General features: G+C 40.8%; 2 protein-coding genes and 1 long non-coding RNA gene across 18 annotated transcripts in view; 1 reads left to right on the forward strand and 2 right to left on the reverse strand.

The window, feature by feature from the left end:
• LOC126998675 (uncharacterized) overlaps positions 1–743 on the reverse strand; it is a 2569-nt gene extending 1826 nt beyond the window's left edge. Inside the window, exon 1 of the long non-coding RNA XR_007752962.1 lies at positions 18–743. This is a non-coding gene — a long non-coding RNA (uncharacterized LOC126998675). The remainder of the gene's footprint in view (positions 1–17) is intronic.
• LOC126998673 (DNA N6-methyl methyltransferase-like) overlaps positions 1–15262 on the forward strand; it is a 26919-nt gene extending 11657 nt beyond the window's left edge. For 15 of the 16 annotated variants that reach the window (XM_050860673.1, XM_050860670.1, XM_050860657.1 and 12 more), the window contains 8 exons: positions 750–857; positions 10391–10574; positions 11054–11135; positions 11263–11428; positions 11730–11975; positions 12765–12936; positions 13545–13725; positions 14401–15262. In XM_050860673.1, coding sequence (XP_050716630.1) covers positions 10425–10574; positions 11054–11135; positions 11263–11428; positions 11730–11975; positions 12765–12936; positions 13545–13725; positions 14401–14543 — 1140 coding nt within the window. In that variant the 5' untranslated portion in view covers positions 750–857; positions 10391–10424 and the 3' untranslated portion in view covers positions 14544–15262. Of the gene's footprint in view, positions 1–749; positions 858–9469; positions 9881–10390; positions 10575–11053; positions 11136–11262; positions 11429–11729; positions 11976–12764; positions 12937–13544; positions 13726–14400 lie in introns of those variants that run through there. The other variant, XM_050860671.1, reaches the window with a different exon arrangement.
• LOC126998674 (cleavage and polyadenylation specificity factor subunit 5-like) lies at positions 14970–19360 on the reverse strand. The gene is made up of 5 exons (XM_050860674.1): positions 19175–19360; positions 17263–17463; positions 16652–16881; positions 16036–16150; positions 14970–15489 (listed from the first exon to the last, which is right to left on the reverse strand). The coding sequence occupies exons 1-5, from the start codon at positions 19294–19296 to the stop codon at positions 15468–15470; spliced, it is 690 nt and encodes a 229-aa protein (XP_050716631.1). The 5' UTR covers positions 19297–19360; the 3' UTR covers positions 14970–15467.
• Between the last annotated feature and the right edge of the window lie 324 nt (positions 19361–19684).

Consider the following 19684-nt stretch of genomic DNA (forward strand, 5'->3'; position numbering starts at 1 on the left):
TGGAAGTGGCGATATACCTCTTCTCTATCTTCCTTGGTTTTCATATTTTTCACTGCAGCGGTCTATGGGAGTGACGATATACCTCTTCTCTATCTTCCTGGTTTTCATAATTTTCACTGCATCGGTCTTTGGAAGTGGCGATATACCTCTTCTCTATCTTCCCTGGTTTTCATAATTTTCACTACAGCGGTCTATGGGAGTGGCAATATACCTCTTCTCTATCTTCCCTGGTTTTCATAATTTTCACTGCATCGGTCTATGAAAGTGGCGATATACCTCTCATTTATATTCCTTGATTTTAGGAGCCAGAGGTCATATTCTTAAACCTTTAGGCGCCCAGGCTCACATATTCGACAAGGCTTTCGTAGGAGTTTATTTGAGTCTTTCCAGGGATAGTTTTAGGACCCTGTTGGTGGTAGTTTGTCCATTCTTCTCTACCATGAGCCTGATAAAAAAAAAAAATAAACATTCATTAGAACTCGGCTGATCTCCTTTTCGGCCTTTGGAAATAGTTGATGTGGGAGGCGAAAGCGTCTGAGAATACCGATTTAGGAAAGCAGAAAAGGATTGAATGGTGTCTGTATGAGTGTATCGGCGGTGGGGGGTGGGGGGGTATGATCCAATATGAGTATAGCCTATTCAATTCCTTCCCATAATGATCTAGTTTCTTATTCATAACGTTTATCACTCAATCGTATAATAACACACACACATACACACTGGGATCCAACTCTCCTCTACATTTACAGACGTGACCCTCGAATCCACCGGGCAGACGCTGAACTCCTCTCCTCCGTCCCTTCGCCGCCCAGTGACAGCTGATCTATACATCGCTCACTGATCTCCCCATTGTACAGGTATGAGGTATAAGGTTTGAGGGCTACTTGACCTTACTGATTATTGATTCGTATTGGAGAAGACAGGTAATACGTAACGGAGTCTGGGTGTACTATAGGCTGCATACAAAACATAATACGAACGTGACTGATCTCCTCACTACACATATATGGGTTTGAGGACAGACTTGAACTTACTGAGAATTGATTAGGAAAAGACGGGTGATAAGTAACAAAGTCTGGGTGTACTATAGGTTATACAAAACACATACAGGAACGTACGTATAGGAATGGGTTTAATAGGGACTAACTTGAGCTTACTGAGTAGGCTACTGATATATGAAAAGACGGATGATAAGTAACGAAGCCTGTTTGTATTATAAGCTATATATACCAAACATTATATACGTATAGGAACGTATGTTTAATCTGCCTAACCTACATAGTTCCATAATTATAACCTTTTGACTTCTTGATCGTATGGAGACTATGAGATTTACACAGATTTACAAAGAAAATCAGACCACACAGCCCCCATGGTCCAGACTAGGTGGTCTGTCCTTAAACCTAAGTGATTCTACATTAATCAGAAGGCTCCTAAACGTTGCATTTCAACTCTAGTTGATGTTAAGTTGAAGGAAGTGACAGTCGAGCTTGTTTTTGAAGGAGTCAGTCGTGTTACACTGGACCACTGACGGTGGGAGCTTATTCTATTCTCGCACTACAACGTTGGTGAAGAAAAATTTGGTGCAGTCTGAATTTACTTGTCTACATTTGAGTTTTACGCTATTGTTCCTCGTACGCAAAGTGTCATCGATCATAAACAATGTTGATCTGTCTACATTCGTGAAACCATTAAGGATTTTAAAACATTCGATCAGTTTTCCTCGGAGGCGACGTTTCCCAAGTGACAACATGTTAAGGATGGAAAGCCTTTCTTCGTAAGATATGTTGAGCAAAGAAGGGATCATTTTTGTTGCCCGACGCTGAACACCTTATAATTTAGCAATGTCCTTTGCATGGTGGGGAGACCAAAACTGTACCGCAAAGAGAGAGAGAGAGAGAGAGAGAGAGAGAGAGAGAGAGAGAGACAGATTACCCGTATCCTATATACTCCCCTGGACATCCTCTATCATCGCCAAGTAAATATTATATAGCCAGACCAACTTTAAATTTCGCCTCGCTTATAATGTATCTGGGCCGCCCTCCTAATGTTCTGTCCTCCTGGTGGCTACAGTAGGTCAGAAAAAGTGAATATCGACCGTCTCTTGAGCGATATAGTAGAGAATGACCGAAAACTAGATCGATGAGATGGACGCTGTCGTATAATTATGCAAATGACGTATGGAATTTTAGACTTGTTTGCTCATTAGGGTATTTTAATGCGTCTTGGCTATACTACTACTACTACTGCTACTACTATCTCCTTGGGTATACTGTTTTCCGCATCGTCATGAATCTACTACTACTACTACTACTACTACTACTACAATCTCCGTAGGAATAATGGTTTACGCAATGACATAAACCTACTGTGCTACTACTACTACTACTACTACTACTACTACTACTACTACTTCCATCTCCGTGGGTCTAATAGTTTGCGCGTTGACTCCTAAATCCAGTAGAGGCCTCAGTTCGAATCCAGGTAGCTGCGGGGGGTAGTCGACATGGAGACAGTTGTTGGCCTTTCCTTGCCCGCACGGTCGATAAGTGTGTGCCTGGGAAAACTTGAGGGAGATAAACACTGGTAACCCTTGTGTCACGTCCGCCCGTCCGCCCTATGTGTGTGTGTGTGTGTGTGTTTGGTTATTGCCGGAGGATAATTATGGTGACGTGGACATTGTATTTCATTCAGACCAAACCTGGAACACACTGAGATCTATGGAGTGGTGATGAAGGTGGCGGTGATAGCAGTAGTAGCAGTAGTAGTAGTAGTAGTAGTAGAAAAAAACGTAGTAGTAGTAGTAGTAGTAGTAGTAGTAGTAGTAGTAGTAGTAGTAGTAGTAGTAGAAAAAAGTAGTAGTAGGAGTAGTAGTAGTAGTAGTAGTAGTAGTACCAACATTACAGGAAGCTCTCTGTTTAACGACTTATCTGGAATCAACACCAAGTCATTATAACTGAAAGTTCATTATATTCGATGATATTAACCGGACAAGATACTGACACAAATAAAAAGAAAGTATATCGTTTGCAGTAGGTAATATTCCTTAACCAAATAAGAATAGTACTGTTTAATCATAATAACAAAATTCATTAAAAAAAAAAACATTAATCTACTGGTTGACATTTTCTACTGCTCTATCTGATCTTCGTGGCCTCCATCCTGCCCCGGCACAGCTCCTAATACCACACTGGGCAAGGCTAATGCATGATTATTACCGTTCCCATTCGTCAAAATAATTATAGGACGCGACACTTTGTCATGCCATACAGTTTCCCTGAGAATGATTGTTGCAGGATGTCACGTAGGCTCTATAAGTTGTCTGGCGGGCCTGTCTAAGTAGCCCTTATTATTATTTATGTCCTAGTTGTTATTGTTGTTTATACTGTCACTCTTCTCTGGAAATTAAGGGTTGTATACATTACCTGGGCGTTACAGGTAAGGTTGTCATTTAAGTTGGGTAGGTTAGCATTTGAAGTTAGGTCCATATTCTCAGAGGCTTTCGGTTCACACTAAAAATATTCCCAAAGGCCACAAAGGAAATGAGTCGGGGATCTCATGAGTGCTTTTCACATTCATGGTGAAGAAGCCTTGTCATACACTAGGCTCATAGAACTGCCCATGGAAATACCAATACATCCTCTACGAAAGCCTTATCAAATGTGAGTGTGTGTGTAAATGTCACGAATACATCCTCTACGAAAGCCTTATCAAATGTGAGTGTGTGTAAAGGTCATATTATTAAACATTCTGGCGCCCTGCAAGCATATATATTTGACAAGGCTTGGGTATGAGTTGTGGGCATTCCATGGGTGGTAGTTTTCTGACCCTGGTGGTGTAGTTTAACCCTTCTGTACCGTGAACCTATAAATGAAAACACGCATTAGAAACCGACTGATCTCCTTTTTGACCTTTGGAAATAGTTGCTGCGAGAGGTGGAAGCTTCTGACAACACCGACCGATTGTATAAGTCCCGAAATGTTTGAGAATATGAACCCAGAGCAACCAACTTAAAATATTCTGATCTTGCTCTCTCCTGACACAGTATAGCTTGGGTTGGTTAGGTAGGACAGCAGCTCGCAGGCAACAACAACAACAATACTTGATAATTATAATCATTAGTTTCCCTTGTAAAATGCTTTCGGATATTCAGTCCATTAATGTGATCGCATCCATTACTGTTAATTCGCACCAGAAACACCAGAACCAGCAGCAGGAGCGAGATGAACAAAAAGATGAACAAAATAGTAAATACAACGCTAATACACATCTAAGAAGGGATAAGAAGAGCATTTGAGGACCGAGGAGGGAAAGAAGGGACGAGAGGAAGGAGGAGGAGTCCGAGGGGAGGAAAGAAACGAGAGAAGGGGAAGAGAAGTCACGAAGGAAGAAAGAGAAAGAGAGAGAGAAGGGAAGGGGAGTCAACAAATGAGGTAAAGAAACTGATGAGTGACAATGTGAGAACAAAGACGAGAGGGAAGGAGAGAAGGGAAGGAGAGACGGAGAGAGGAGAGGGAGGGAGAGAAGGAGAGAACAGAGCGATTACTGAAGCAGATAAAATAAGGAATGACGTGTGGGTAGATTGTGGGGTATTGGCTTGTAAGAGAGAGAGAGAGAGAGAGAGAGAGAGAGAGAGAGAGAGAGAGAGAGAGAGAGAGAGAGAGAGAGAGAGAGAGAGAGCAATACATGTAGTCGTATGTATGCGTATATATTATCTTTTGCTTTTATCCTCCCTCAAATACATTCCAATACATCATTTTATCGGATTCAATCAATAAACTAACCAATGTAAGGGATTATAACTATCGACTAACGCTTATAAGGTTTTAAAAGCACTTATAGAAGGCATACATTCAGAAACATTTTTTTTTTTCAGTCCGCTGGCGGTGGTGGTGGTGGTGATGTAGGAAGAAATAGGAGTATAGGAATGGTGGGTTGGTGGTGATGGTGGTTGTGGCGATGGTGGTGGTGACTTGTACGTGGTGGTGGTGATGATGGTGTGGGAAGATATAGGATTATAGGAAGGGTAGGCTGGTGGTGATGGTGGTGGTGACTATGGTGATGATGGAGGTGAGAAGGAACAAGGAGGAGGAGGGAATCAAGGCCCTACGAGACGCCTGTGGTGGTGGTGGAGGCAATAGAGGTAATGACTAGTGGAGGTGGTGGTGGTCGGGGTGGTGATGGCAGGATGGGGCAAGGAGTAGGAGGAGGGTAAGAAGGTACGCTGCTGGTGGTGTTGACGACAGTGGTGATGGTGGTGGTCGGGATGGTGATGGCAGGATGGGGCAAGGAGTAGGAGGAGGGTAAGAAGGTACGCTGCTGGTGGTGTTGACGACAGTGGTGATGGTGGTTGTCGGGGTGGTGATGGCAGGACGGGGCAAGGAGTAGGAGGAGGGTAAGAAGGTACGCTGCTGGTGGTGTTGACGACAGTGGTGATGGTGGTGGTCGGGGTGGTGATGGCAGGATGGGGCAAGGAGTAGGAGGAGGGTAAGAAGGTACGCTGCTGGTGGTGTTGACGATAGTGGTGGTGGTTGTAGCTATGGTGACGGTGGTGGTGGTGGTGGTGGCTGGAAGGAGCAAGAAGGAGGAGGAAGAGGAGGAGAAGGAGGAGGAGGGCAGCAGATAAGACGCCCCGAGACTGTGTGGTTGAAGTTGTAGCCATGGTGGTGGTGGTGGTGGTAGCTGGAAGAAGAAGCAAGAAAGAAGAGGAGGAGGAGGAGGAAGGCAGCAAGGAAGGCGCCCCGCGACGCTGCCACTGCCCGATCAATAGTTGACAACCAAGTTCAGCTCAAACTTTTACTGATTAATTATTTAGATACAATAACAAATTAGTTAGCCGTCCGCCTGCGTGTCTCTCTCTCTCTCTCTCTCTCTCTCTCTCTCTCTCTCTCTCTCTCTCTCTCTCTCTCTCTCTCTCTCTTACGATTTTTTTTACTTTTTTTCTTTCTTTCTTTCGTTTTTCTTCCTTTTCCATTGTCTTTTTCCTGTTTATAATCTACTCTCTCTCTCTCTCTCTCTCTCTCTCTCTCTCTCTCTCTCTCTCTCTCTCTCTCTCTCTCTCTCTCTCTTGTAGTAGTAGTAGTAGGAGGAGGAGGAGGAGGGTTCAATTTTTATATCAATGTCAGTTCATAAATTCAGTACATCATCTCCTCTTTTTTTCATTATTTATTCTTTTTTCTTTTTTTTTACTTCTCCACATCTTCTATTACTGCTCCTTCTTTTCCTTCATATATTTTTATGGTTTTCTAAGTCTTCCTCTTCTTTTCTTCTTTTCTTCTTCCTCTTCTTTTATTCTCTTCCGTCTCTTATTTTTCATTCCTTTTTTTTTTCTTCTCCTCTTCGTCGTTAAAATTCCTCTTTCTTTCTTGTATATTCAAACCCCTTCTTTTTCTTTACCTACATCAATAACTATCTTCCCTTCTCTTTTTATTTTCTTCTTGTCTCCTATTCTTCATTCCTTTGTTTGTGTTCCTTTCCCTTTTCGTTGTTAAAATTCCTCTTTCTTTCTTGTATTTCTAAAGTTTTTCTTCCTTTTCTTTATTAAATCTCCCTCTTATTCTTTTTCTTCTTCTGTCTCCTATTCTTCATTCCTTTGTTTATTCTTCTTTTCCTCTTCCCCGGTCTTCCTTTATGTGGTCTTCCTCTATACGTATATGTGTTAACGCTTTTTACATCTCTTTCTCTCTTCCTTTATCGTCTTCCACCTCTACCAACTCATCCTTAATTCTTTGTCTTCCTTCGCCAATACAACAACGTCTTATATTTATTTCCCTCTCCCTCTTATTACTTAATCACTACTACTTCCAGCTTTTTCTTTTAATTCGTTCCCTTCATCTCCATCTCTCTCATTCTCTTCTTCTTCCCTCTCCCTCTCCTCCTCCCTTCCTTTCTCTCTTCTTTCCTTTATCATCTTTTTTGCGTTTTTATTTCGTATATCTTTATTATTATTATTATTATTATTATTATTATTATTATTATTATTATTATTATTATTATTATTATTATTATTATTATTATTATTATTATTATTATTATTATTATTATTATTATTATTATTATTATTATTATCATCATCATCATCATCATCATCATCATCATCATTACTACTACTACTACTACTACTACTACTACTACTACTACTACTACTACTATCATCATCATCATCATCATCATTACTATTACTACTACTACTACTACTACTACTACTACTATTAATAATAATACTATATACTACTACTACTACAACTACTTCTACAAACACCACCACCACCACCACTACCGCTATACTACTACTACTACTATTATCATCATCATCATCATCTTCATCATCATTACTACTACTACTACTACTACTACTACTACTGCTATATACTACTACTACTACTACTACAACTACTTCTACAAACACCACCACCACCACCACAACTACTATACTACTACTACTGATACTACTACTACTACTACTACTACTACCACCACCACTACACGCACTTCCCTTCCCACCCAGCCATGTTTACTAGCTAGCCTTGTGGTGTTTGGTAAATTGATTAGGTTCGAGCCGCCCCAACCTTCAGAGCTTATTATCCCCAGGTAGCTGTACAGATGACCAAGGGTGGCAGCTAGTGACCTTATAGATGCTGTGTGCCGTACCGTACCTTCATGCATCTTGCGTTCACTCTCCTCCTTAGTCCTTACCTCCTCTCTCCCTCCCTCCTGCTGGCTTGTGGTGCGAAGAGGGTCACACACAGAAGGGTTTCTTTCATCCTTCTTCTCTTCCACCTCCACCACCAACAACTTCAAGTCTCGTAGTAACAGCAGTAATGTCAGAAACTCGTAGATATAAGATACTAAAGAGACTATATACATAATACTGGATGAATTTGTATAACGAGATGAAAGCAGTGACGGCTAATGTTCGTGCTTGCGAAATAGGTAGTAATCAATTTAATGTATTACGTAAAGCAGGCAAGAAGAGAAGTATCATGTAATTGTGATTGAGAGAGAGAGAGAGAGAGAGAGAGAGAGAGAGAGAGAGAGAGAGAGAGAGAGAGAGAGAGAGAGAGAGAGAGAGAGAGAGAGATCGCCGTAAAAGGAAACTGATGATGATAATGATGAAGACGATGATGATGATGATGATGATGAGGAGAAGGAGGAGGAGGAGGAGGAGGAAGAGACGAAAGCACTGGTTGTCAAAGATGGTGATAACGCTAATGATTTGTTATATGACGCTCCTCTCTCTCTCTCTCTCTCTCTCTCTCTCTCTCTCTCTCTCTCTCTCTCTCTCTCTCTCCTAACATTTCCTAACTCTAATCTAACGTTTCCCAGCTCATTCTTAGCACTTACCAACTATCTATCTAACGTACTAATATTCTTAACTCCTGCAAACTGATTTTACTAACACACCATAACTAACTGACAACATTTTCTAACTGTAACTTGCTAACATTTCCTAGTTCTAACGAGTGTAAATCAACTAACTAACTTCTTAACTGAGCACACACAAAACGCCCCTTTCTCACACCTCCTTTGCTAATATATCTAATAATAACTAACTGACTAACATTTCCTATTTAACTATATATAACTCCCTAACTAACTTCTAACTTAACGGAGCACTAAGCCTTCCTTTCGCTAACATATCCTAAGAATAACTAGGGTATAAACTATCAACTAACAACAAAATTATCATGTGATTCTGATTGGAAGGAAAGCTAGAGAGAGAGAGAGAGAGAGAGAGAGAGAGAGAAAGTTTCCTAACCAACCAACCTTCTAACATCTAACCTCTAAACTAACTGAGCACAAAATCTTCCTTTCTGTTACCTCCTTTCTCCTCTTCCTCCTCCTCCTCGTCCTCGTCCCTGGCCACGCCCCTCCCCATGCACACTTGCCTCCTCTAAGCCCCGCCCTCTCGGTCTCCACCACCCAGCCCCACGCAGTCCCTCTCCGCCCACTCCTTTCCCTCAAGGCCACGCAGACGGATTGGGGGTGGGCGGGGGAAGGGAAGGAACGGCAGATGCACCCGAGATACAGAGAGAAAGGAAGAAGGGAAGGTTTGGCGCTCAGTTAGTTAAGAAAGAAAGGAAGGGAAGGGAAGGAATTAAGATGCACCCAAGATACAGAGAGGAAGAAGGGAAGGTTTGGTGCTCAGGTAGCTAGGTAAGAGAAAGAAAGGAAGGGACAGGGAAGGAGGATGCAGAGAGGAAGGAAGAAGAAAAGATGTTTGTGCTCAGTATAAGAAGGGATCGGGAGAAAGAGGTACCCTGCAAGATATACTACAGTGAGAAACTTATAGAAGGTAGAACTGAATTAAAGAGGAATGGAGAGGAAAATATCGGGCGTACAATGAGAGAGAGAGAGAGAGAGAGAGAGAGAGAGAGAGAGAGAGAGAGAGAGACTAGAGGTAAAAAGAAAGAAAGAAGAGAGAGAGAGAGAGAGAGAGAGAGAGAGAGAGAGAGAGAGAGGTTACTGAAGGATCGAGGATTGGAGAGAAAAATATATTGGGAGAGATGGAAAGCGGAAATCATGGATGAATTAGGATAGAGATAAGATAGAAATGAAAAAAAGAAGATTAAATGATTAGAAAAGAAAGAAGGGCACGGGACACGGGAAATTAAGTGAAATAATAAGCTAATAAAATAAGTTAGGAGGAAGAAAAAGCAAGCAAGGGAAAGGAAAAAAAAGCAAGCAGACAAAAAAGACAGACAAACAAGACCCAGAAAAAAAAAGGAAACACAAAAAGCAACAATAAGGAAAGAAAAAAAAAACGGGTTTCGTCTGCATGTAAACAGAGTGGGTCGAGGTGTGCCGTGTTTGAAGTGTCTCTCGTGACTTACATGTATGATAATTAACTGTTCCCACGCTTACCTGCCCGCCCTGTGAGGTAATTAATAAGCCAAACTGATCATTGTTACCTATATGTGTAGAGGTTAAAGTAGGCAGTGGACATATAATAAAGAAGAAGCAGAAAGCAGTTTTAGTTAGACCCAAAGAGTCCATGGATATGAAAAAAGGCGACAAAGAGAGAGAGAAAGTTAGATTAGGTTGGTAGTAAGTAGTTAGTTAGTAGGTTAGATTAGGTTATTGGTAGATAGGGTAGGTATAGTAGGTTAGGTTAGGTTGGTATAGTAAGTAGATCGATAGGTAATAGGTTAGATTAGGTTAGTAGTAAGTTGGTAGGTAGGTAGGTTTCTGTCATGTTTACCAGCTCAAGACTAATAAGGATAACATTTTGCATTTTTGCTTCCTCTCTAATTGGGGATGCACATTGCAGTTTTACAATTATTTCACTCCTGTCTTACCACATCAAAGAGAAAAAAAATAGAAATAGGAAGAATAGAATCACAATAGCTATTTAGAATCCAAGAAACACATATTTACAATTGCTCCACAGGTACAAAGAGCTGTCTGGTGGGGCTGAACAAGACATGGCTGTGATATTATTGCAAGACCAAGGGGCTGTCATTGACCACGAGGCTTGGCTGCTCCGACATTATGGCAGGGACAAGCTCGGCCATGATGGGAAAAGAACTTTGAACTTCCAAGGCCTTTTTGATATCAGGACTCCGTTTCTTATGGTAAGGGATATATTTATTGTGAAAAAGTAGGAAGCATAGAAAGGGTAGTACTTGAGGGTTTTTTACAATAAAGGAAGCTGCTCAAGGGTGTCAATATAAATATAGAAATAAAAAAAATAAAAAAGCCGGATAGTACTGTCATAAAAGAAAGTACTAGAGGAGACTGGCCAAAAGATAGGTCAATTTTGGGGGGGAATGGAGAGGTAACTTGATACTCTACTCTCTAGTTTAACATTATTAGAGTTTTGTAACTAAAAGCTTTTCATTCTAAAGTTTTAAGCTAAGAAGAATAACACATGATTGCAAATATAGACTAAAGGCAATTCATGTCTGCCATTCATCATGCTTTGGTGTACAGAGGATAAATTTTAAGGTGGAGAAGGGTCATTGCAAATCCAACTCCAAGATTGGAAGAAGATGGACTGTAACTGTAGAAGGGAGAACAAAAGATTCATTTTCATTGTGATTACTCATTCCAGGATGGGGAGGCCCAGAAAATTGCAGATAGGCTTGATGGAAATGAGGAGGAAATACTTCAGCCAAAAAGAAAGAAAAGGAAAGGTCAGTGTGTAATGAATCTGTATGACTATCTCAAGACGCATACATACATCTTAACTAGTAATCACAGTAAGACTTTAAAGAATTTATTTAATGATGTTTATAAACTTTTATGAACTTGAACTTGCAGAACTACCTATAGTGGACAGCCTTCACAATGCAGCGGAGATCAAGCACGTCCTCAGCGTATTCACTGCTCTTCGTTCAACATCGGAGTTTAAAACAATATATGACTACACTCCAAAGCCAGAAGATTACAGAAGGAATAATCTCCCGGTCAGAACCTTAAGCACGAGGTAAGAAGTCGGTATATCTCCAGTGCCTTGTATAAAGTGGATAACATAATTTTCTGATTTACCACTGAAGTTAATATAGTTCAGTTCAATTGATGGAGCGAAGTATAGCCTTTGTAACAGCACTTCAGTCACTAATATTTTTCATTGTGAGTTCTGCTCCTGTATATCAATTTCTCTTTTCCCAGACTTCATACAGCAGTTCCTTTATATTCTTAATGTTTCCTTTGCACATTCTCTCGTGTATTAAGATTTATTTAAGATGTGTTGGAGGCTATCATTGAAAAGCATGTTTCTGTTTCAGAGTGCTGGCATTGTCCAATCTCACACTACCCCAGTTGAATGAAGCTAATGAAGGTCCTGATTTAAGCACAAAGATGATAGAGGGTACAAAGTATATTCTACCTCCCCGTGTCCGTTACGTTTGTGATGACGTTTGTAGCATTCTGGACTACACGTCAGACAAGAAGTTTGATCTCATCGTGATGGATCCACCGTGGCTGAATAAACACGTCAGAAGAAAAAAATCAGCTAAAGGAGGTGAGCAAGGGTGAGTGATAATGTTTTCTTTCTTTGTAAATCACAGGAAAAAATTGTCTTTATATTGCCTGGAAATTAAGTGATGAGAAAGGGGAGAGAGAGAGAGATTTACAAAGATTTACAAAGAAAATCAGACCACACAGACCCCATGGTCCAGACTAGGTAGCCTGTCCTTAATCCTAAGTGATTCTACATTAATCAGATGGCTCCAAAACATTGCATTTCTACTCTAGTTAATATTAAGTTCAAGGAAGTGACGGTCGAGCTTGTTTTTAAAGGAGTCAATCGTGTTACACTGGACCACTGAAGGTGGGAGCTTATTCCATTCTCACACTACAACGTTGGTGAAGAAAAATTTGGTGCAGTCTGAATTTACTTGTCTACATTTGAGTTTTATGTACCGTATGCCATTGTTCCTCGTTTGGAAAGTGTCATCGATCATAAACAATTTTGTTCTGTCTGCATTCGTGAGAGAGAGAGAGAGAGAGAGAGAGAGAGAGAGAGAGAGAGAGAGAGAGAGAGAGAGAGGTAAATAGGTAGGTTAGGTTGATAGGGTAAACTAACATGTAAGGTAGGTAGGAGTCAGTTTAAAAGTTCAAAGAAAATAAACTAACATGTAAGACCCTTGTTTCCAGATACTGATATTCATGAGAATAGATTTGCAATGGACCAATTCAGTTCAGAAAGATACTTTATGGAAATTGTACACTTAGACAAAACAGTAGGCCAGTAAAGTGTGTGTGTGTTCATGCTATTTAGTTTATTCATTAGTACACGCTATTTTCCTTTCCTTGTGTAGGTACAACATGATGAGTGTTAAGGATGTCTTGCGGATCCCCATCACACACTTGTTGAAGCATGGAGGTCTTCTGGCTGTCTGGAGCACAAACAAACCTTCACAGATACAGGAATTCCTTGAGGGTCTCCACACATGGGGCGTTGAACATGTAGCAACTTGGTACTGGCTGAAGGTACTTGTAATGATAGCACTGGTCTTAACCCTCTAGCTGCGGAATATGAGTGGACAAAAGTCCTTTCTATCCGAATTACTGGCCCTTAACTTAAACTTACCAGACCGAAAGGAGTTAAAACATATATCATCATATATATCTCAGTTTTATGTAGCCTCTAAAAATATTTTTTCCAGTAGAGTTGTATATTTATGATGTGATTATGCTTATTAGATGAAGGCAGTTGAGGCGCTGTTAAAGCTGCAATGTAGGCTTGTCACAGCTAACAAGTTAACATGGAATTTCCTTACTTGCAATGATGCCACAAGGGGAAATTAATGGGTTCATCGGAGAGACATTCCCAGATATAGTCAGTCACACAACATATGTTAAAGACTCTATTCTCCACAGCTGACGTGTGCAACACCTCCTCTGTTTTAATCTTCTCTTATTTTTACAACTCGCATAGCTGTTCAGACCACACACACCCTGTGGTCCAGACTAGGTGGTCCATCTTTCAACCTAAGTGAAGTGACATCAAAAGTAACATAAGCCTAGAATGTAATAGATGAAGACTTCCTTCCAGTAGCTCAATGCGTATTTAAGTGAGTAATCCTTCTTCCAAACAGGTGACAAGAGCAGGGGAGCCAGTAACGCCCTTAATGGACGGCACTCGCACCAAACTACCTTATGAAAGAATATTTATTGCCAGAAAGAGGAAGACAGAAGTGGGTCCAGAAACTATCCCCAATGGCCTTGTCTTCTGCAGTGTGCCAAGTGGACTACATTCACATAAACCTCCTGTCTTAGGTAAACAAGCAGTGACATCCTATTTTTCTTGGCATCGTTTTATATGAATTTGACTGACTACCAGAATTCTCAACTTTTGCATTCATGTCCCATAGTCCCATACTCTTCTTTCATTCCCAAATGTTTTCAGGCACTGTTCTAGCTCTTCCCCAAATCTCTTCATCCCAATCATGCCTTTCCTTCCTTTACCATTCACAGAGGCATGCACACACCCATGCATACTTCACAGTACCCATTTTACCTCTCATCCACACTATTCTTGGACCCAACCATCCTTCCTTCCCCCCTCTACTCCTCCTCACAGCCTCTCTACAGCATCAGTTTCACACTCCCTATACCACATCATTTCAGGTGTATCTTAATCCAGCAGTGAATGGGTACCAGGTGTTAGACGGGGACTGTGCTTTATGTGTATATTTCTCCCTGACAAAGTAATTATGTAGATCTTTAGCAAATATCTAGCTGAGAAAGTCAAAAGCTATGTAGACATCCCCCCCCCTATGTGCACCTGCTGCATTGATGAGTCAGGTCTGGAAGTTTTTTCATCATACTTACTCAGAAGATAACTTGGTTTGTTGGTTACCTGGTACCTGGGGTCATAGGTAAAAAAAAGATAGAGTAACCAAATAAATTAGACCACTATTCTCTAATACAATTTTTTTCTCTCTTTCTCAGAACTTGTGAAGCCATTTTTGGTGTCTGAACCACAATGTTTGGAGCTGTTTGCGAGGAGTTTGGTTCCTGGCTGGACAAGTTTTGGCCTGGAGGTGTTGCGGCTGCAGCACGGCTATTTGTTTGAAGACTCAGGAGATGGTTGATAAGTGCTGCAGAGCTATACAGTAAAGCAAACTATCATGAGCTAGAGATCTAGTTTGCAGATGAAGGAGAGCATTCAGGTGTGACACACCAATGCACCACATCAGAATAACTAGGTACAGTAAGTATTCTCATCCCTTTGTCTCAGGGATTCATTTAGTTTTAAGTTGACAAGTAATAATTAGTTTTCTCTTTATTATGTGGTAACCTGGATGTCGCACTGGCCCTGTGTCCCGGGGTGATGGGCTCCCACCCACCACAGGCTCAAGGGCCAATGTCACAGAGATGAGCACTGAGGCCATGTGCTGCTACAGCCTATGCCCCCAACTTTACCTTTTATTATTAACATTTCCATGAACATGTCTGTGACTAAAACAAAAAAGAAACAATAAACTAATGCAACTTTACAATAAGAATGGAAAAGACAATTGTATTATTCATCTTTTTTTTATTTTTCAAAAATGGAATGAAAATCATAAAATTTAGTACATCTCTTTGGTCACTAGGAAATAGTTTTTCAATGTCATACTTTGTACCATCAGCAGAGTGGCTGCTGTATTTCCTAGACTGACGCAAAGTGTCTCCGCTGTAGTCTAACAAAGTCTTGCAAGAGCTCAGCTTCTTAAGAGATTTTTAATGAAATGTCTCCTGGGAACAATTTCACAATACTCTAAAACCTAGAAGCCAATTATCTTATAAATTATTTTTCCTTCCTGCTAGTCATGAACATTAACTAACAAACATGAAATATGAACTTAATTACACAACTAGAGTAAATGCTGCAAATTTAGAAATTTCACAGCATAGGAGCTGATACTTTAGTGATGGGAATTTTATATAAAAGGACAATTGCTACCAAAATTTCCAACCGGGGTATGCGGCAGGAGTGCAGGCAACGGTCTTCCCTCTCCAGCCCCAGCTGTATCTCACATGTACGTAAAATTGAATCTGAAATAGAGGGAAATATTTGAACCAAACATAAGTACACCTATATTAATTATTTAGTGGAGGGGATAAACCGGTGAAAAGGGGAATTCATAAATCAAATGCAACTTTTAAGTACTACATAAAGAGAGAGAGAGAGAGAGAGAGAGAGAGAGAGAGAGAGAGAGAGAGAGAGAGAGAGAGAGAGAGAGAGAGAGAGAAACTTCTCAAACTGGGAAACATTTTATCATGTCTTTGTTTTTAATGCATGTTTTATCCCCTATACAAAATAAAAAAATAAAAAGATTATTTGACAGAGAAGGTGAATGGAAAACCACCTTCTGCTCCTGATACAAAATTGACTTCAAAACTTAGTTGCTAAAAGTTAGATAACTCTCACAAGACATGAGTTGAATTACACTTTCTCAAACTAGGAATTTTCAGTGTTACTCCAACCACAAGAAACTTTAACGTTCTCTCATCATTCCTCTCAGTAGTTGTGAACACAGTCTCATCCTACGTAAGAAACCTCAATAAAACTCTCTGCCCATCAGAGAGGGAAATACTCACCTGCAAAGAGCTTGTGGTAGGGAGGATATGATGGGTCCGTAGCCTTGGGAGTTGTCGTAGAGTTCAAACAGCGGTGCGGCAACAAGCTTATAATTTTTTGGTACTGCAAACAGAGCTGTGAATACAGAAAACAATTTGTTAAAATCTTGGCAAATGATACTGTTTATAAATTAACAAGCTCATGTCCTATGCAGCAGGATGAAGAACATTAGCTTTGTCACCACTTTTGGAGCTGCCAACAGAAATCATGACTCATTTACTTCTGTGGAAATATGGCAGCCCTGTGCCAATAAAAATCATGTTTAACATGAAACCTAACTTCCTCATGTATATTTTTTCATTAAATTTGGAAATAATTTACACTTTTCAATTTCATGTCCTATCTATTGAGTTAATCTCTCCTTTAAATCTAAGACAAGTGTCTGAGGCTTCTGACAAGTCCTAATTCTATTCTCCTCTACATCCTCAAGTCTAATGTGGTTTGATAAATCTGATTTTTGTTAAATAGTCATAATGACTATTTTTATCTTTTGCCACCTCTCATTGCAAAATGATGGGGGTCCACATTGTGAGCAATGACCCCAAATGGGTTAGTGAAGTGAGCAGGCAGTCCTACCTTTCTCTCCAAGCTGAACAAGGAAGAGCTTTTTATGCTCCTTGGGTTTGGTGGTGTGTGAGGGGATGTAGGGGTACTGTGGTGGCTCAAAGTTTGGTCTCCACCAGTTTCCTATTATGTCTTCTATGACCCACTCCTGCTTGACACCATCTTGCCGCCCCAATGTCTCGGTGAGAAGCCGTTTGAGGCCGTCCACTTCATCTTCATCTGTGTTGAGTTCCCCGCCTGGCCTGGTGATAAAGGTTTATTATTTATACATGCAGATCCATACAGATGCTTTAATGTTAAGGGATTGGCAAGGGAATGAAAGTGCTTAAACAGAACAGAGGAAGAGTTCCTCTTACAATCAACTCTTAAATGGCAAATAATTGCTCTGTTTGGAGTATTACTAATGCATGTGCTGAAAACACACTCTTGGAAGGTTCAGATTTGAAGCTCCTACTCAGAACTGTCAAGTTGATGAAAGTCAGAACATCAGCGAGGTGAATGGATTATTGTGTGTTCAGCTTTAGATAGACTGTCTCATTAGTGAAGCTCCATCTCCAAATGACAACACCAAGGAGTCTAGGGGTAAAAATCACACCTGGAGAACTATGTACAACAATACTCACAGCTTGAAGAATGTTGTGCCAAGCTGCAGCAACAGGACGTGTGGCAAACCGTGTTCATGGACCAAGAGGACAGCCTCAACACTTCTTCTCATCCCTATTTTATCAAACTCTTCACGCATCCGTTGAAATCTTGCCGGTACACTGGGATCCCTCTCAAACAGTGGGTCCTTGGTCCCAAATGTGTAGTTTGTAAGAGGGTACCTGTTGGGGGAGGATAACTGTATAGTACAGTCAGGAATCCTATTTTTATATTACAAAAAGGAGAGGAAAATCTGGAAAAAGAATTAAGCGGGCATATATGCTGAATCTTCTATAAGAAATAAGCTCATTGTGGTTTGATGGTGAGCAAATTTTTGCTTTTAAACTTAAGCTGTAACTGTTTCTAGCCCCAAAAATTCAACAAAGTATGTGCCAGAATGACATTGCATGTATATATTCTGCAAAAGAACATGATTTAGTAGCATATCACAAAGATGTTTATAGCAGCATCAGTTGTGGTGGAGACTTGGGCATGAAAGTCAGATCTCAAGACATAAATACACTACTATGGTGCATCTCCCAGCGTGAGTCATCAGTGGCTCATAAGTCAGTTTCCACATAAAACAGAAGTGCTGGGAAAAACGACGTGAGATGGAGGGAGGATTATATCTCTATTCCCCACACTCCCTGCAAAAGTAATATTATTATTATTGAGTTACATGAAAGGGCATCATGAGGAAAATAAAAAAAATACAGACGCAACGTGAGTACTCTCAATGAGCAGACATGAATATGAAAAATAGACAGCGTAAGTAAACTAAGAAGGATAAAAAAAAAAGCAGGGGGTACAAAAAATGAAAGGTGTCGCCCCCTTACCGAGACCCAACACATCCGTATAATGTCCGTTCAGAGTCCGATTAAACTAAATCTATAGCCCAAACTGAAAGGCAAGGCACAAAATAAGGCCATCAGAGCAGTAGGGTACACACAGGCCCAAAAGCCTCACCCAAGAAGTTCACTGTTAGGAAAGGCTGACATCTTCAAACATGCTCCCTACAGAGGAGAAGGGAATGATACTTAATGGATAAATTGCTGAATAAATACAAAAGGAAAGAAATTATAAAAATAAGAGACCCAGGGAGTAAAGGAAGTGCTGTTACAAATGCAATGAGCTGATTTTAATTTGTTACAAGACAAATCGCCAATACCAGGATACTCAATGTCTCACAACCCCGTCCTAGAGGTCACACCGGAGGCAGAAACGGACTCGACGTAAGAGGAAAGTGGAGACAGAATTAGTACGAGGGAAGGATTACCCAAGGGACTTATTCAGTGCCCGTGGAAGAGGAGAAAGCAGACAGAACAGACAGTCAAGCAAGGAGATAGGCTCAAAGATAACTGTCTTGGTAAAGCTAAAACCATGACAGAAGGAAATAATGGAAGCAAGTAAACAAAACAATGCAAGAAATGTGAGTTTAACGGGATGAAGATGGACTGTGCAGGAGTTACGAAGAGGAGGAAAGAACAGTGCAATAAAGGATTAAGAGCAATGAACCCAGACTGCTGTGTGAGAAATGATAACCCAAACAAGACATGAAGTGGAATGCAAGAGATGCGAGTTCCATGGGATGAAGATGAACTGTGCAGGAGTTATGAAGAGGAGGAAAAAACAGTGCAATAAAGGATTAATGAGCAATGAACGCTGACTGCTGTGTGAGAAATGATAACCCAAAGTTGTGGACGAGTATGAGTGCGAGGTGATAACTTTTTTTTTTTTTTTACAGCACACAGAGTAACTCAAGGGCAGTAACAAAAAGAAGATGTAATAAAAAAAAAAAACCCGCTAACTGTTGCTCTTGTATAGCGATTAGTAAAGAGGTATAGAAGAACAGAAGTACGGGACCATGGGGTGTCTGCGCGGCGGGGCACTCACAGGCTGATGGTTCTGTTGAGGGCCATGGAGGGGTTGCCGTTGTACTTGGCACCGTAGGAGGGGGGAGTGGCGTTCTTGGGCCATCCAGTGTTGGCTCCAGCGCCTCTCTTCTGCGTCGCCATGTTGTAAGCAGACGCCGCCGCTTACCACACTGTCTGGCGGCGCTTGGGATGAATGGGCCTGGGCTGGGCTGGGCTGACTCTCACGCTCACGCTCAGCACACATTTTTGAGGGATTTCGTAGGCGTTTTGAGCTTCTTTTTCTTCTTCGTCTTCTTCTTTTGAGCTGTTCCGCTTTGTATTGCTTCTTAGGTCCCCGATCCTTCTACAGTTTTTTCTGTTCTTTTCTTCCCCTGACTTTGCTTTTATATGTTCTTTTTGGTAGTTTCCACTATTACACTTTTCTTTTCACTCCATTTTCATTTTACAGGGGTAGCTTGATTGATTGACTGATTGATTGATTGATTATTTGGAAGTTATATATAATTGTATTTCACAGCCTTCGTGTATT

Source organism: Eriocheir sinensis, chromosome 14 (assembly GCF_024679095.1).
Source record: "Eriocheir sinensis breed Jianghai 21 chromosome 14, ASM2467909v1, whole genome shotgun sequence".
NCBI classification, from domain to species: Eukaryota; Metazoa; Arthropoda; class Malacostraca; order Decapoda; family Varunidae; genus Eriocheir; species Eriocheir sinensis.

Excerpts from the sequence above, each read along its gene's own strand:
- LOC126998674 (XM_050860674.1), bottom strand. The coding sequence starts at position 19,296 with ATGGCGACGCAGAAGAGAGGCGCTGGAGCCAACACTGGATGGCCCAAG. Across the intron at positions 16,151-16,651 it reads TGTTCAGCTTGGAGAGAAAG|CTCTGTTTGCAGTACCAAAA; the intron begins GTAGGACTGCCT and ends CTGTATTCACAG. Across the intron at positions 15,490-16,035 it reads CTACCACAAGCTCTTTGCAG|ATTCAATTTTACGTACATGT; the intron begins GTGAGTATTTCC and ends CCTCTATTTCAG.